The sequence below is a fragment of the Podarcis vaucheri genome, assembly GCF_965113315.1.
Source record: "Podarcis vaucheri genome assembly, chromosome: 1".
Classification (NCBI taxonomy): domain Eukaryota; kingdom Metazoa; phylum Chordata; class Lepidosauria; order Squamata; family Lacertidae; genus Podarcis; species Podarcis vaucheri.
Genome location: NC_138759.1, coordinates 11,478,395 through 11,496,765, shown reverse-complemented (window position 1 = coordinate 11,496,765; position 18,371 = coordinate 11,478,395). Strand labels below are relative to the sequence as shown.

Below are 18,371 nucleotides of genomic sequence, written 5' to 3'. Positions count from 1 at the left end.
TCTGCAGGAGGCTTGGTTAGCATCTGGAGATGGTGCAATGCCTATGGACCAACACTGTGTAGGTCTGAGCAGCTGTAAACTCCCAAGTTCACCCGGATTGACATCATATTTAACAGACAGCTCCAGAAAACAATCCCAGAGCCTTTATTACTTACCGCAAATGTTATGTGCAGGTACTGCTATATGACAACTCCAGCAATCCTGAATGAATGACTCTTATCTTGATGGCAGCCCCAGGAACATGTCGCAGCTAAATGTGGCCCCCTAGGCCACTCTTTGGCTCTCAGGACCCTCCCTTAGGTCCTGACCTATCCCCAGGTAACAACCCCTACCAGAACCTTTTGCATTCCCCCAAGTGTTTAACTGGGACACTGCCTATTGGACGCCTATATCTGCAGGTGTAGAAACCTCTCGATTATTTGCATGGTTGGAATGTAGCCAGCAAAGGTTAAGTGTCACGTTCTTCCTCCACCCACTTTTGTCTCTGGCCCCGCCCACCTCCACATGTGGCCCCTTCCTATGTGGAGACGTGGCTCTCAGCTTGAAAACGTTCTCCATCCTTGATCTCTGGTGACCTCCCAGGAAAAAAAAACCACTCTTCTGGGGACTTTCCACAGGCTTCCTGAACTTCAAATGGCTTGAGGGATATACTCTTTCCTGAAATAAATGGGTAGGCATGATTCATTCTTGCACTTGTGCAAGAGTAACCTATGTGGACCTAAGGAAAACTAAGGAGTAGATGGAGCCCTTGCATTTGAAAACAGTTAAGCGCCAAAGCAGTGCCCTAGTTTGCTGGATCTCCTCAGAAACACTCCAGCAAATCTTTTTTTTATCATTCCAGTAGTGTTTAGTTCTGCGTGCCACAGTTTAAGAAGGATATTGACGAGCTGGAAAATGTGCAGAGGAGGGTGACCGAAAAGATCAAGGGTCAAGAAACCAAGGCTTAGGAGGAACAGTTTAATTACTCCTTGAATTTTAAAAAAGCCTCTTTAAATATATATATTTTTAAGGCTCAAGTTTGCAGCCTTTCTGCCTAGGAAATGTACTGCACCTCCATTATTCCATTATCATTTTGGTTGCCCTCTCCTGCAGCTCTAAAATATCCTTGGTTCAGGTACGGCAACCAGAATTGCATATTGCATTCCAAGAACTGACCGCGTCACAGATTTGTGTAACGGCATTAGGAGTCTTATTTCCGATCCCTTACACCACCTGATATTTGACGATAGTTTTAATCTGTACTCAGTGAGATTTGCTGCTTTTTGGTTTCCCTTTGGAAGATCAAGTGAGCTCCAAGTCTCTGAAAACGAAACATTTATTTTGAGCAAAAACAGTGCCGGAAAGGCTCTAGAAAGTTAACACTTTTCTAAATGAACATTGAAGTTTTGCTAATATGGCTCTTAAGGCCTCTGCAAGACCTCCGATATAAACGGCTCGCTTGCCAATTTCAGCGTATGCATCCTTCATTCACTGTTCTGTAAATTGATCCTGGTTCAACAACTCGCCTCTAACAGCAACTTAACCAAAAGCAATTTAGCGGGTGTTAAATTTGATTAACGTAGGGCTTCTTCAAGCATTTGGCAATAATGGGAATCGAACAACTTGGTTCTAAGTAAGGGAAATAAATGGACATTGGAAAGAATAGGTGGCTTCTTGCTCCCCTAGGTCTACTATGCAGAACAAGCCATTAACACGTCACCATGCAGCAAAGGCCCCACCCTTCCAAAAATCCTTTTTTTACGTACATGATACATTCCTCTCGCCGACATGCAAAATTAAGCTAATCGCAGCGAGTACTGCAATTTAACTTGGGGTTTCATCCGATGTCTTTCATGTTGAGTTCAAATACTGTAGGACTTCCTTCCCCCTTCCTATGGCATTAATACTGGATTAACCTGTAAGGCTAGGACAGGTAGGTTTGGCACCTGATGCAGAAAATTCAGCCGAGCCACTTAGACAGCAGGTCCCTTGCACCTTTTCCTCGGTGCTCAGAATCCGCTACAGTACTTGTGGAAGTCTGACGGCAGGGCCTGGCCAAAGACCACCAGGGAGGTCCGGTGACCCTATCATAGAAAACTGTTTTGTTTATTTTGCTCCAGAGCCATCTCATTCAAAAGCTGCTCGATGGACGACTGGATGGCCGCCTTCACAAGTGAGGCAGCCGTTTCAATCAGAAGCACCTCATATTGTTCTGAAGCCCAGGGCTCCTGGTCATTGGCACCCAAAGGCGGCTGGTCCTGCGGACACGTCTTGCCTTCCCTCCCTGACCTGGAATCGGGGACTTTGCTGGTCTTCTTTTTCGCTTTCTGCTTGCTGGCTTGCGGAAAGGAAAACGTTTCGCAGCTATAGCTGGGTTCCTCTTCCTCCTGGAAGGCCTCCGCTTCTGTGATCATGATCACAATGCCCGCCCCAGGCATCGCAAGCTTGTTTTCGTCAGATTCCGCTTCCTGGACGGGACAATTTGGCTCCTGTGAAGCCTCGTCTTCGAACACAGGCAGACTGCAATGCAGCAACACTTCAACCGAATCGCCTTCCTTGGCACCATCCATCTCCGGCACAACATCCTCCCCAGATTGTTCCAACTCAGCCTCTTTGGCAGGCGAGTTCTTGGAGTCTTCTCCTTCCAAGACGTTGGGTTGGCTTTCTGGCAGGTCCTGGGCAAGCAGGGAGCCCACCTCTCCCTCAAAATCAAACCTCTCGTTTCTCCCTTCTTCAGGTTCCCCATAGAGGCTTCCGTGATGCAGCTGGAAGAGTTGCTTCTCCTGTTCTGTTTCCAGGACTGTTTCGGAGTGGATAATTTCTGACTGAGCCGTAAAGTCTGTGTATTGGTCGGGACCGGGACTCATCTCTGAAAAAGCGTCCTCTCTCCTGGCCGGAGCCACTTCTTCAGAGTTGTTTACAACCCCCCGGTCGCCCTCGTTTTCAAGGGCACTGCTGGGGGATTGGTCAGTGTTCAGAGGACCAGACACAGACTCCGGTTCACTGTTCCTTTTGTTATCCAGAACGCTCGCCCCTTCGCTGGCTTTCTCGCCGTGATCCCCCTCCTCTGTTATTTCAGCCTGGCAGGACTTCTTGCTTCTACAGAACCTTAGGCAGGGAATTTTATGGTTGGAGCTGGTGCGTTCCTTTGTGCCAGAATTTTCCACGTTCGTCTCCAGCTGCACGCGGGAACCAGACTGCGCTTGTTTCTTCAAAGCAGATTTGGACCTCCTCCTCAGTGTCACAAGCCGCTTGAAGGACAACCAAGCCCCTCCTGACGTCCACGGTGGATCTGAAGCCTCCATTTGACTTTGCCCAGAGTTGGAGAGCTGGTTTGTAGCCTTTCGGGTTACAGATTCACGATCCTCGTCTTTCCCAGTTGCGTAGGACTTCTTCCTTTTCTTAAAGCAAATCGCGGAGGCCTTTTGGGCCGGGCTCTCGTGTGGAAGGAAAGGCTTTTCCGCATTCGAGGCTTCCGGTTCTTGCATACTCTCTGCCTGAATTTCTTTCGTTGCATCCTCCATTCTTAAATCCCTGTCCCTTAGCTATCGTTTCAGAGGGAAGACATCCTTATGGCAGATCCACGCCACAAACGTAGCAGTTGGAATTGTAGTTTGGGAAGTGTACTGACAAAATCCTTAGAACCACAATTCCCTGCAGGGAGGAGACGACTGTTGAGCTCCTTTGCATCTGCAGCGCTAATATGCTGTTATCAAACTCAACAAACCATCCCTTGAGATGTCTTCTGACGACCTCAAGATGACCTATCTATTTTATTCTATTTTTTACAAAAACATCTTTTGATGGAAACCTGAAGGCAGGTTTCTCTTTCGCTTAGTGTTTTTGTTTTTTAAGAGAGTGAGGTTTTTCTTTTTTTGACAGCAGGCTGTTTTGACCCCCCTCCGTGTCTCTTACTGAAGAACTCTCTGCCCGACGCCTCTGAGCATCAATTTTAATCATCTCTCGGTGCGATGGGCGATACTCTTTCATCAGAAGCTTGGCGCTTTAATAGTTTAAAATAGATTTTGGATAATCACAGAGACTTGCCCTGCTCCATTAACGACAGCCCCGGGAGACAACATCCACTTGCAGATATACGTGCCTTTTCCCAATCAGGGGTTTTGCATGCAAGCAACTACAAAGAAGGCCATCTTCATAAACTGGTTCAGGGAGAGGCATCCCTGTGTCCTTCCAAGTCTGCTTCTGATTGCCTTTTGGTCCATTTTCCAATTAGCATCCCTCGGGTTATAAAACGCAACGACTTTCCTCATTGATGGGATTGCTTTGTGGGCACCTGTAAAGGGGGGGGGGAGAGAGAGAGAAATGGGGGAAAGTAATATTGCACTGTACTCAGGGTGCCCACACAAATTAATGCTCCAAAAAAATCAGATTGCTTTGCAGGGAGAAGTGCTTTATTTTATTTTTTATTTATTTTTAACCACCTCTGAAGGCAGGTATTGGGTTTGACTGTAGGTGCCCCAAGTTTACATCTCTATTGAATATAGCTGTAAACAGAAAATACAGTGGAGGAGAGCAGTGTTAGAAACTCAGATATACAGTTGTACCTTGGAAGTCGAATGGAAACCGTTGCGGAAGTTCATTCGACTTCTAAAACGTTCGGAAACCAAAGTGCGGCTTCTGATTGGCGGCAGGAAGCTTCTGCAGCGATTCAGAAGCCGCGGAAGCCCCGCCGGATGTTTGGTTTCCAAAAATAGTTCGCAAACCAGAATAGTTACTTCTGGGTTTGCGACGCCCGGGAGCCAAAATGTTTGAGAACTAAGCTGTTCAAAAACCAAGGTACAACTGTATAAGCAAGGCATCAAAAGGTATTAAACCAAAGTAACAGTGGCCAAAATGGAATGTCCAGTTGCCATTTTGATGATCAGCTAAACACCTGCCTAGATGACCTATCTTGTGGAGAATTGCTTCGAACCCCGACTCCAGCTTCCAACAGATATAAAAACATAATAAAGCATCAAACCTTAAAAACAAGGCTGCCTTCAGATGTCTTCTAAAAGTCACATACAGTAGACCCTCAAGTTATGGACTGCTCTGGATACACAACTTTTGGGTTACAAATGCTGCAAACCCGGAAGTGTATACTTCCGCGTTTTGCCATGCGCACATGCGCTCTGCACACCGCGAGCACAGAAGCAGCGCTTCTGCCTACGGACTTTTCGGGATGCGGACGGACCCCTGGAACAAATTTAATTCGTATCCGGTGGGCCCACTGTAGTCGTTTATCTGTTTTATATTTGACAGAAGGACCTTTCATACATAAGGCGGGCGCCACTACCGAGAAGGCCCTCTGCAGCAGAGAGGACGAGTCATCCCCACCATCAACAAACTCCTGAAGAAACCTCAGGTTCTGCAAAAAAAATATATATGCCCTGGTGCCGTGGACAGGAAGGGTAGTCTACTTCGTGGGAACCCAAGCCCCGTTTGCGACGCAAACGTCATAAAGACGCTTTCTTGCTAGCACCCACGGCTTTCTGCTTCTGCGCTGCACGAGGGAAGCTTATTTATAGTCTTGCCTTCCCTTTCCATAGCAACTGCAGCATAAATTGCCAAGCACATGTCTTCAGCATTTCGCGGGCGCTACCTATGGGCGAAGCCCTTCAATCGCAAATGCCATTGCAATACCTCTAAAAGTGGGTGGGAGGAAGGAGGGAGGGGGAGAGTTTTCCGCTGAGAACCAAGATTCGCAGCAAAGCCTCAAGCTCATCCCAAACATCCGATTACTCTAAGAGCATTTCGTTGAGATCACTGTGCCCTTACAAATAATTCGTGATAGCAACAGTACAGGCGTCTCCCCACTTGTGCGGAGGGTTAGATTCCCGGGTTCTGCATTTATACATGAAATGGAAACACCATTGGGTTCAGCGGTGGGTGGAATCAAATAATAACAATTACCGGATGTCCACCTCATCCCCCCCTTCATTTATTATTATTATTTTTAAAAATTGCAAGCACATTGCAAGAGGAAAAGTCACTCTTTAAAAAAAAAGGTAAAAGACTTCTGGGAAAGATTATAATGAATTTTAAAAAATGATGAAATATACATTTATGAAGAAACCAGAGGCCTTTCTCCTTGGAATAATAGGTTCTGAATTGCCCAAAAGAGATGTAAAAGTATTTTTGTATGCCACAACTGCTGCACGGATTTTAATAGCCAAAAAATGGAAAACACAAGAATTACCAACAGTAGAAGAATGGCAGATGAAGATGATGGACTTTATGGAGCTGGCTGATCTCACCGGGAGAATCCGCGACCAGAAAGAAGAAGAATTTCAAGAAGACTGGAAGAAATTTAAAGACTATTTGAATAAATATTGTAATATTAAAGATTTGTAATTACTTGAAAGAACTAATTAGGCCTAGGGTTAAATTAGGATTAAATAAATAAATAAGAAACAGAAGGATGAGAAAAGTTAGGAAATTTGATTATAACCGGAATATTGTTATATGGAATATTGATATTGGAAACTGCTACATTCAATTACAAGGAAATTCAGTTGGAAGAGATTAGAGGAAGTCAAGTAATATGTTTATGAAGTTGGAGTTTAACTAATTAATTTTTAAGTCTTATTGTATTTATGTATGTGGTGGTATATGAGAGGTTTGTAATATTTAATTTTCTCTATTATCTTTTTTCTTTTCTTTTATTATTGTTTTTTCTTTTTCTGTTATGTTTAAGTTATGTCTTTGTATGAAATTTAATAAATATTATTGGGGGGGGGGACTTTTTAAATCATAGAACTGTAGAGTTCGATGCCTTATGAGGACCGGCTAAGGGAGCTGGGCATGTTTAGCCTGGAGAAGAGGAGGTTAAGGGGTGATATGATAGCCATGTTCAAATATATAAAAGGATGTCACATAGAGGAGGGAGAAAGGTTGTTTTCTGCTGCTCCAGAGAAGCGGACACGGAGCAATGGATCCAAACTACAAGAAAGAAGATTCCACCTAAACATTAGGAAGAACTTCCTGACAGTAAGAGCTGTTCGACAGTGGAATTTGCTGCCAAGGAGTGTGGTGGAGTCTCCTACTTTGGAGGTCTTTAAGCAGAGGCTTGACAACCATATGTCAGGAGTGCTCTGATGGTGCTTCCTGCTTGGCAGGGGGTTGGACTCGATGGCCCTTGTGGTCTCTTCCAACTCTATGATTCTATGAGTTGGAAGTAATCTCAAGCCGCCATCTAGTCCAACCCCCTGGAATGCAGGAATAAAGGGAGCGAAGACTTTGGTATACCCACCTCAAACGCTGGTTTAGAGCAGCTGTTTTAACAGCTGTCTAACAGCCAGAGGACCCCTGGCCCACTGGCAGAACACATGCTTGGCATGTAGAGTACCTCAGCTTCCACACCTGACGCCTCTAGTTGAAGGGCTCTATGGGAGCTGTTGAAGCTCAACATCAAAAAACGAAGATCATGGCCACTGGTCCCATCACCTCCTGGCAAATAGAAGGGGAAGAAATGGAGGCAGTGAGAGATTTTACTTTCTTGGGCTCCATGATCACTACAGATGGTGACAGCAGTCACGAAATTAAAAGACGCCTGCTCCTTGGGAGAAAGGCGATGGCAAACCTAGATAGCATCTTAAAAAGCAGAGACATCACCTTGCCAACAAAGGTCCGTATAGTTAAAGCTATGGTTTTCCCAGTAGTCATGTACAGAAGTGAGAGCTGGACCATAAAGAAGGCTGATCGCCAAAGAATTGATGCTTTTGAATTATGGTGCTGGAGGAGACTCTTGAGAGACCCACGGACTGCAAGAAGATCAAACTGCTCCATTCTGAAGGAAATCAGCCCTGAGTGCTCACTGGAAGGACAGATCCTGAAGCTGAGGCTCCAGTACTTTGGCCACCTCATGAGAAGAGAAGACTCCCTGGAAAAGACCCTGATGTTGGGAAAGATGGAGGGCACGAGGAGAAGGGGACGACAGAGGACGAGATGGTGGGGCAGTGTTCTCAAAGCTACCAGCATGACTTTGACCAGACTGCGGGAGGCAGTGGAAGACAGGAGTGCCTGGCGTGCTCTGGTCCATGGGGTCATGAAGAGTCGGACACGACTAAACGACTAAACAACAACAACATGAGAGCTGTTTGGGGAAGGATCCTGCGCCTCAGACCTCTCTCAGGGAGCAGAGAGGGCTGTGGCAGATGGGACCATGGTCTGGCGATATCTGACACTCTCTTGGGACTACAACTCCCATCATCCTTGCCCATTGGCAAGGCCTGATGGGAGTCTGGAGGACAACAATGTCCATGTTGTGGGTGGCTGCAGTAAAACAAGATGCCCCATCTAAACATTCCTCCTGCCTTCCGGTCAACTCAAGATCGGGCCAGCGGTGACTTAGAGGAGCTTCAACTTTAAGAGCTGTCCATCCTTGGAGGTTTTTGAGCAGAGGTTGGATGGCCATCTGTCCTGGATGCTTTAGCTGAGATTCCTGCATTGCAGGGGGCTGGACTAGATGATCGCTATGGGTCCCTTCCAACCAGGGTGAATTTGAAATGTTTAACCACATCTTAAGTGTTTAACCAAATGTTTAACCAACTATTAAGGTGATACCAGAAAGAACGAGTCTTTCTGTTAAAAAAAGAAGATTTAAATCAAGTCTTCCTGGCTAATGATTTAAATCACTAGTCAGTAAGACTTGATTTAATTTTTTTTTTTTAACAGAAAGACTCATTCTTGCTGGTATCACCTTAATATTTACAACCAGATGAAGGTTTCATTTTTGGAATAATAAATTTTCAGAGTTGTTTTTACAGTTCTATCAAAAATTACCGATTTGGTGATACTCTTAGAAATACATAGACCAATAATGATGAAATTATGGTGAGGTTTAATAAGTGAACTGTTTATATTTTGACAACTGTTCTGCTGTACTTTATTGGAACGAGAAAAATAATCATTTCCTTCATAACAATTTATTTAACTAAAACAATAACATTATAGCATATGTATCCATGCTTGTTAACTGATGTGGTTAAACATTTTTTTAAAACAACTTAGACTGAGTTTTAGCACACATGGAAAACTTAAAACAAATCCTTATTTCCTGATGAATAGCTTTTGCACTATAATGTAACTTAAACAGAAAATCTTTAGAAAGATATTTCCTCCCAAAGCATTTTATTTTAAAAATCTGATTTAAATTTTAAAAATCTGATTTAAATTTAAAAATCTGATTTAAATTTTAAAAAATCCATTAGTTTGGTTTAAAAACAAACAAAAAACCTTGATTTTTATCCACCCTGCTTCCAGCTCTACGACACTATGATTCTATGAAGATTTGCTGCGACAGAAGTTCATCTGTCTATGACTTCCTTTCTGTAAAAACCCAAGTCCGTTTGGAAAGTCCATGCAATCAATTATATATGTGTAGTTTGTGCCTGAAAAAGATTTCAGCCCTGGACTAGTTTGTGGCGAGCCACCAATGACCTGAAGCTTGTTGTGCTGTATAAACCTAAATATTATTACTACCTGTATTTCCACCCTCTGCTTAGGTAAAAGGTAAAGGACCCCTGGACGGCTAAGTCCAGTCAAAGGCGACTCTGGGGTTGCAGCACTCATCACGCTTTTCAGGCCGAGGGAGCCGGCATTTGTCCACAGACAGCTTTCCAATTCTTGTGGCCAGCATGATTAAACTGCTTCTGGCGAAACCAAACACTGCGATGGAAGTAAGAGTGCATGGAAATGCTGTTTACCTTCCCGCCAGAGCAGTACCTATTTATCTACTTGCACTGATGTGCTTTCGAACTGTTAGGTTGGCAGGAGCTGGGACAGAGCAACCGGAGCTCACTCCATCACGGGGACTCAAACCGCCGACCTTCTGATCAGAAAGCCCAAGAGGCTCAGTGGTTTAGACCACAGCGCCACCCACATCCCCCAGCGCACCTTTACAACAAACCTTTGAGTTAGGCTGGTGACTGGCTCAAGGTCACCCAGTCCTGGCTTAATGGGGATTTGAACCTGCCTCTCTCCTCCTCCCTCGCTCTTCAGACCGAGTCTGGTACAGTGGTACCTCAGGTTACATACGCTTCAGGTTACATACGCTTCAGGTTACAGACTCCACTAACCCAGAAATAGTGCTTCAGGTTAAGAACTTTGCTTCAGGATGAGAACAGAAATCGTGCTCCGGCGGCGTGGCAGCAGCATTAGCTAAAGTGGTGCTTCAGGTTAAGAACAGTTTCAGGTTAAGTACAGACCTCCGGAACGAATTAAGTACTTAACCTGAGGTACCACTGTATTCTAACAACCACGTCTAGCTCTAAGGAGGCACCATATGAAACCAATCACCGTATTTTTCGCTCTATAAGACGCCCCAGACCATAAGACGCGCCTAGTTCTTGGAAGAGGAAAAAAAGAAAAAAATATTCTGAATCCCAGAAGCCAGGACAGCAAGAGGGATCGCTTATGGGATAGCTGCGTGCAGCCTCTACCAGGCAAGGGGAGCCTTCATCCCCTGCCCGGGAGAGGATGTGCATGGCTAAGGCTCCCCCAAGAGCCGCGCTCCCTGTAAAGAGCTCGTGGAGTGTGTGTGTGGCTCTTGGGGGCCCTTCTCCCTCCTCGGGGAAAAGGCCCGAAGAGCCGTACACACGCTCCACGCGGCTCTTTGAAGGGAGCGCTGAGCAGAACCTCCCGCCTGCATTCGTTCCATAAGACGCACACACATTTCCCCTTACTTTTTAGGAGGGGAAACGTGCGTCTTATAGAGCGGAAAATACGGTACGTATACTCGGCTGGATTCACCTCCATTGGCAGGTGCCCTGTGGAAAGACTTCTGATCTCAAAACCAGGCTCCCCCCCTCCCTGTGAAATTCACTCTTTTGGTGGGGGGAGAATGCCCAGGACAGCACTGGCAGGGTGGAATGCTTGTAAAAGCCGGAACCAGTGCAACAACGCAGCGCTGAATTCCACCCGCTCTATTTTAATGGTGCCACATGGGAAGATAGTATTTGAGCAAGCAGCAGCTCTGTTAGAATGGCAAAGTTCAAGACTGTTCCCAGAAGAAGGAACCTGTGTTCTAGAGCAAGCCGGCCGAGCTGTGATAGCAGCTCTCGACGCCGTCGAACTCGGACTTGTTAAGATCAGAAACATGAGAAAGTTTGCAAAGAAAAGAGAGCGCGAGAAAAAGATGCAAGGTCCATGCCTACGTATTAGCAGCCATTGACGACAGCTTCCACTGGTGATCAGCATGTGCAATGGGACAAACCCGAAGACCACTGGTGAAACTTGTACACCATTCTGATGCAGTACGTCCCCGTCACTCGCAATGAGAGCCAGTTCACACAGCCACCAAGCGCAGAGAAATCTAGCAATGTAAATGCGTGTGTGAACCAAAAAGGTGAGATTCGTGGCTGAATGGAGGATTTGAACCCTGGTCTCCCAGGTCCTAGTCTGACACTGCATCGTTAAAGGTGCCCAATGTTAAAAAGCACAGACATCACCTTGCCAACAAAGGTCCGTATAGTTAAAGCTATGGTTTTCCCAGTAGTGATGTATGGAAGTGAGAGCTGGACCATCAAGAAGGCTGATCGCCGAAGAATTGATGCTTTTGAGTTATGGTGCTGGAGGAGACTCTTTAGAGTCCCATGAACTGCAAGAAGATCAAACCTATCCATTCTGAAGGAAATCAGCCCTGAGCGCTCACTGGAAGGACAGATCCTAAAGCTGAGGCTCCAAGACTTTGGCCACCTAAGAGAAGACTCCCTGGAAAAGACCCTGATGTTGGGAAAGATGGCGGGTACAAGGTGAAGGGGACGACAGAGAACGAGATGGTTGGACAGTGTTCTCGAAGCTACCAGCATGAGTCTGACCAAGTGGAAGACAGGAGTGCCTGGCATGCTTTGGTCCATGGGGTCACAAAGAGTCGGACACGACTAAACAACAACAATCTTAAGTACCTCCACCCATTCTACACGACCACTGGAGAAGTTCTTTGCATGTCTTGATCGGAACACGGAGCCAGCTGCAAAAAAAAAAAGCAGCCAGCGGCAGAGAAGAAAGCCAGAGCACAGAATGAAGCCATATAGCGCAAAGAACATTTTTAGCAGTCCTTGCACTGAGAGAAAGGGGGAGTTGCAGTGACAGCCATTATCGTATATATTTCTGCAAGCACAACCCCAAGGTGAAAGAAATGTTAGCCGATCCTACTACCTGTTATCTGATTACATTGGTATTTATTTGCAAATGAATGAACAATAGTTTGGAAGGTGTTTTTTTAGAAAGGGGTATTGAAAACAGTTAAAACAAATTACAGTCACAGGAATAGGGTGGAAACACCGGTCACAGGTGTTAAAGACCAGGGAAAAAAAATGATTTCCACCTGTCACATCAAGTTCCACTGAAAACATTCTTTCCTCTATTCAAGAAAAGGGGGGGGGGCATTCTAAGCAGCTACCTGCCAGGCACCCGGTTAAGCCAGATAACCTTTTAAATCAATTAGCCCCGCAAAACACAAGCTGCCTTGTGCATTTCTAATGTATATAATAAAAGCATGCAAATATGATTTGCAAAAATCTGACGCCGCTCACAAGAGCGACAAGCCCCGACAAGGTAGTTTCTGTACTGCAAACCCAGCATTTTTGCAGGAATCCATTAAGCGGGATTTTTTAATTTTATTTTAAAGATACATCGTAAAGGTAGCCCCGGATACCTGCAGTCAGAACTGCTGACTCTCGATTCACAGAAAGTGTGCCAGTCTACAATTCCACCTGTTCTTCAGACAAAGGACTGAAGCTGCCAGCACTGACTCCGGGAACCAGCAAGACCTTTCCAAACCACCGTGCAAGAGATCCCCGAGGCACCCATTCTACAGACAAGTCACTGAGGCTGAGAAGGAACCCTCTGCCCCAAGGGACCATGCTCAGGTTGGCCGCGTGAAGATTTGCACCTCTCCCTTTTGCAAAATTTGTATGCCGCTTAATCGTCGAGATCTCTAACAAGAGGCTTACGCGGAGGTCCAGCCCTGGGCTACGCACCGCTCTCTCTTTTTTAATCACGCCCCCCACCCCCCATACTGCCTATCATTTAAGGGGAACCTGCAACTACCTGCACCTCGTTGCTGGCGCTCAGGCGATCCTCATCCCGGCTGCGGAGCCTGGGAGCGGGCGCGCCTTGCCGCTTCGAGGGGCGCCTCTCTTTGCAGAGCAAGCGGGCGCGCTGCCCTTGTGCAGCTGCAAAAGCCTCGCGCTTGCAAGGCGCCCAGCGCGCACATCCCCACCGCCAAGCCCCTAGCGCGCACGCTGCTGCTGCTGCACGCCTCCGCGGCTCTGCACGCCGCGCGCTCCCCCTCGTTGCACCGGTGGGGGCTGCCTGCGGCTGCTCGCCCGTCCCGCCCCTCTTCCTCCCGAGCGCTTGGCACTCCCGGGCCGCCGTGCGCCATGCACCCCCGGACATTTGCTGCAGCTGCTGCCCGCTGGATTCCGCGCTTGCTGCCTCGGTGCTCGCCTGCCTGCCTGGCCGCCCGCTCCGGATCTGCATCCCTCTCCCGCCTTGGCAATGCGCAACCGCTTCCCCGGGGCGATCGCTTGCCCCGCCAGGCTCACCTTGCGCTCCGGCCGCCGCGCCTCGCCCGCGCTGCCGTCCTGCCTGCCCGCCGCTCGCACTCCTCTCCTGCCGCGGCGCCGCCGAGATCCGCCCACTGGACGGCCGCGGGGAGGGGAGAGGAGGCGGGGAGCCGTCTTTCGGGCGCCCCCTCGGCGCGCCACGGCGAAGCTCCCCGCCCAGGATCGGGTCGCGGCAAATGCAGGAGGAAAAGTGTCGCCCACCCCCGGTCCTTAATTCGGATTAACAGACGCCGGGTCGGCTCCCCTGCCAAGAATAGGTGACGAACCAGACCTACGTGCCCTGGAAACATGCAGGTGTCGCTGCTGCGTGGAAAGATGGAAACGTTTCCCATAACGCATGTCCTGCAAACGCGCGCTTCTCTTACGCATAGTGCAGCAAGGGCGCAGGTTCACACGTTCGCACGCGCGTCGGTTGTTTTCTCTGAGGCCGCTGGAGGGAAGTGCTGTGTGTCCGTTTGAAGCCCCCATATGGCTCTCCAGGGTCTGGGCGGAGAGCCTTTCCCGTCATCTCATACCGGATCCTTTGTAAAAAAAGAGCAAAACTATTTCTTCCGAGGATCGAACCTGACACCTTCTCCACGCAGAGATAGGGCCTTCCCCTTCCCTCAAACATGGGGGTGTTTGTGATGGTTCAGGGTATGAGCACTGCCTCCCTTGTGTCAGAGCAATAATTGCCCCATTCACATCTACAAGTTACGGTACCTTCTTTTCATCAACTGGCAAACACGAATGTGTGAACCAGCCTTTATACTGCAGCCAGGTTACTACAATATTCATTCAATTTATATACCTCCCTTTATCCAAAGGTCCCAGGGCAGTGTACAACATTAAGAACACAATTTACTCAGCATAATAATGAAAACATAACACACAGCATAATAATCATGTAATCATATAATAAGAGTCTCTCGCACGTTTAACAGGCCATAGATTATTCAGTAACCAAAAACCTGGGTATTTTCACCTTTCTGGGGAGAATGTTCCATAGTTGGGGAGCCACTGCAGAAAAGGCCCCATCTCATGCTGCCACCCTCCAGACCTCTGAAGGAGGTGGAGATATAGAGATTACAAACTCAGTGTTCGGGTTGGTTCAAATGGAGACAGACGTTCCTTACGGTATTGAGCTCTTGAGCTGTGTAGGTCAAAACCAGCGCTTTGAACTGGGCCCGGAAACTAATTGGCAGCCAGTGCTCTATCCCATGACTGCCCACTGTATTTGTTTGAGACAAGTCTTGGTACCTGTCCTGTTATTCTTCACCTCCAGGCGTTTTTCCACACCTGCAGTGGTGCCCTCTTGATTTTGCAGACTCCCGACAGCCACCAGAATCCTTGTCTACTGGGCATGCTGGCCGGGGCTGATGGGGTTTGTAGTCCTCAACATCTGGACAACATCAGACTGGTGGAGGCTGGTTTAGAACATCCATGAGGTCAAGGATGCAGAGCCTGTGGCCCTGCAGGTGTTGTGGGACTCCAGCTCCCATCTGCTCCAACCAGGAAACCCCGGTGACCAGGGCTAATGGGAGATGTGACTTACACAAGCGTTTGGGGATTCTGATGTTTATGAACAAGAAGCACATGGGGCTCGTCAACCTGGGAATGTAGCCCATCGAGGAGAAGGAAGACTCTGATCCTAAACCTCCGCTGCCTTGGGGGACATATTGGAGAGACGAGAAGGCTAAGGATTAAACCCTCCACAAATCCAGAATGGAGTCCCTAAGATGGATGGATGGTGCCTCGTGTGTCTCCTTCCTGCAACTGCTACAGCCAAGCTGGTGCCAAACATACTGCTCTGCTTTCCTTTGGACCACATCAGGGGTGCTGAGAGGCAGGTCTTGTCCTTTGGGCAGCCCAGGAGTCCCTAAATATACACTGCCCAGGCTTGTGCCCCAAACTGGTCTCCTAACGCAGCAGTGTGACTTCACCCCCCGAGGCACACTCCATTGTCAACAACATAAGAAGCCCTGCTGGGTCTGGCTAAAGGTTAATATTGTTTTATAGCATGGGTAGGCAAACTAAGGCCTAGGGGCCGGATCCAGCCCAATTGCCCTCTAAATCCGGTCCGTGGACAGTCTGGGAATCAGCGTGTTTTTACATGAGTAGAATGTGTCCTTTTATTTAAAATGCATCTCTGGGTTATTTGTGGGGCATAGGAATTCGTTAATTCCCGCCCACCCACTCCAATATAGTCCGGCCCCCGACAAGGTCTGAGGGACCGTGGACTGGCCCCTTCTGAAAAAGTTTGCTGACCCCTGTGTTATAGATTATAAATGCTGAATTGATTTGTTAATAATATAATATGGCTTATTGTTTAAGTTGTTGCTTTGTGCTTTATAGATTGCAATTGTTTTACTGATGATTTAGTTTATTCTGTATTTGTGACGTTCTGTTATGTTCTAGCCAGCATGTTATTGTTATTTATTGCTTGTAAGCCACTTTGAGACCCATTTGAATGGAAAGCGGCATATAAATGTAGTAAATCGAAGCACCACCAACTGGCATTCAGAGTCTTCCTTCTTCTCACACGGGAGATAGAACGCCGCCATCTTGGCTTAGGCCTTTATGCTCATGCAGTAGCAGCTGGTCCAGTCTGAACGTTATCAAAGGAATCCAATTTGTCTTGGCTGTCTTCCCGCACATGGGAAACGAGTACAAGAGGTCAGGCCTGCACAGATGCAGCCGGTGATTGCAATACTAATGGCTTCAGACTGGTTGATATGCTAAGGGTTCCCCCACCATTGCAACTCACGCAAACATTGGGGATGCATTCCAGATTAAACCCTTTAATGAAGACACCAGCTTTATCAAGCTGAATGCCAAAGTCGGCCATTCAGCAGTGCAATCCTAGCCTGAAGGAAGAGGATATTTCGTAGAATCACAAACTTGTAGAGGTGGAAGGGACCCCAAGAGTCATCTATTCCAACCCCCTGTGATGCAGGAAATGTGGGGTACCTGGAGATGGGACTTCATTCTATGAGGCAGGGAGGGGGAGCCTATGGCATTCCGCCAACGGCTGTTGGACTCCCAACTCCCATCATCCCCAGCCAGTGTGGCCAATAGCCATGCACGATGGGAATTGTAGTCCAGCATATTCCAGAAGCCTATGGGATTGGTAGGACAATAGCTTTGTAAACAAGCATTTTGGTTTCCCTGTGAATGTCCCGGTCCTCAAACACTCTGCACTTCCATCAGGAGAATGCTGCTCTCCCAGAGCTCAGATGATGGTGGATTTTGGCATCCATGTCAGCCCTTGTAGAAAGAGAACTGCCTCTGCAGGAAAAATGATCAACGTTTTGCAGGGAAATGGGCAGACAACATTCTTAGCAACCTGAGTTGCAACCATACCTGGTAAATACATTTATCGTTCCTTAATTGTAAATCTCTGCCATTCGCCTTACTTTTAATATGTATGATAGGTTGTCTGTCTTTATTATTATTTTACCACTGATGTTCTGTAACGTGTTTTTAATGTTGTATACCGCCCTGGGATCTTCTGAAAAAGGGCGGTATATAAATTGAATAAATAATAATTATAATAAATTAATAAATTATACACAGAGAGATATAACAAACAGAATGCCCCTCAAAGACAAATTGACTAATTTGTCAAACAAATTAGTCGGTATAATACAATTTCCCTTTTTCAGAAAAAGTGTATTTCCATTTCCTCAGAAGAAGCAGGTGGTCTCTGCTGATGTTGCTTTTTTATGTGTGTATGATGTAAAACTGGAGAAAGCTGCAGAAAACCTACCTGAATTTTCATTGCTGCTTTGTCAGTGTATCTTTGCCAGTCGATTTTTCCATAAGAATTTGGTTCCCAAGCAATGTAAACCCAACTGCTAATAAATCTGTGCTTACAGATCTCCAGAACTAAGCAATAGCAAGTTCCTTACCCTCCTCTCCACTTGTTTACCAGCAAACCCGAATAAGAGTTATGGAGAACTTGAAAGCTTGCACAGCATCTTGTAATATTTTGCTTGGCCTTGTAAAGATAATATGGATTAATGTCCTAATAAGAGTTAAATCCTTTGCAACGGATGAGCTGGCCCGAGAGATGAGTCCTATCTCCCTATCTGCTCATCTGCAGCTAGTTTGGCTAACGGAGCGTTTTGTCTGATTGCAGAGTTAAATGATGCCGCAAAGAGAGTTTGTCTCGAAATTGCCTCCCTCTGGAAGCTCTTCCTTCCTGGAAATTTGCACTCCTTTTCTCCAAGGTGTCTTGTATGCCCCTGCCAAGGGACCCTTCTCGAAAGTCGAGACCCACGGCTTAAGACAAATTTGTATGTGTGCCGTTGGTAGAGTAATCTCTCTGCCATTATTCTTCAATTCCAAGTTTGTGGCTGAATGGAGATTCCAATTTAGCAATTCTCAGTACAGACCCACAGAATGGCAGAGAGCCTTGGTTAAGTAACTGGAGGGGTGGAAATGTTTAATTGTGAATGCACCCTAGATTACGGGTTCCCATACTCTTTCTCCCACATGGACCACTTGAGATTTGCTACCGGTCATGGCGGACCACTTATTTTTCTACCTGTTGCATCCTCTAAAACTTAGGACACTTTCCCCCTGAAATATACTTGGAGTTGAGTGTGAATTTCATGCTCTTTATTCAGCTCATAGTAGCAATGAATGAATCTTTCCCCAAAACGTCTAGCTATATATGCATTATTTACACAATGGGCCCCGTGTGATTGGCTAATTCCGGGCTGCTCCTGTAGGCCAATCAGGTTGCGGATTCACCTCCTCCAGAAGTCTAATTGGCTGCTCCTGCAGGCCAATCAGGTCACTGATTCACTTCCACCTGGAACTGGATTGGGTGGCTCC

At 46.9% G+C, this 18,371-nt stretch overlaps 1 protein-coding gene across 6 annotated transcripts; it reads right to left on the bottom strand.

Moving 5' to 3' along the window:
* Positions 1-1,297: 1,297 nt before the first annotated feature.
* Positions 1,298-14,049, bottom strand: AKAP5 (A-kinase anchoring protein 5). Of its 6 annotated transcripts, none has more exons than XM_082218425.1 (2): positions 13,916-14,049; positions 1,298-4,273 (listed from the first exon to the last, which is right to left on the bottom strand). In XM_082218425.1, exon 2 carries the CDS (start codon positions 3,501-3,503, stop codon positions 2,067-2,069), a length of 1,437 nt encoding a protein of 478 aa, XP_082074551.1. In that variant the 5' UTR covers positions 3,504-4,273; positions 13,916-14,049; the 3' UTR covers positions 1,298-2,066. The 6 variants fall into 6 exon arrangements, with proteins under 6 accessions (XP_082074551.1, XP_082074552.1, XP_082074549.1 ...); XM_082218426.1 differs by lacking the exon at positions 13,916-14,049 and adding an exon at positions 13,826-13,845; XM_082218423.1 differs by lacking the exon at positions 13,916-14,049 and adding an exon at positions 13,530-13,798.
* Between the last annotated feature and the right edge of the window lie 4,322 nt (positions 14,050-18,371).

Bases quoted from the DNA above. Each gene is read 5' to 3' on its own strand.
- AKAP5 (XM_082218425.1), bottom strand. From the start codon at position 3,503: ATGGAGGATGCAACGAAAGAAATTCAGGCAGAGAGTATGCAAGAACCG.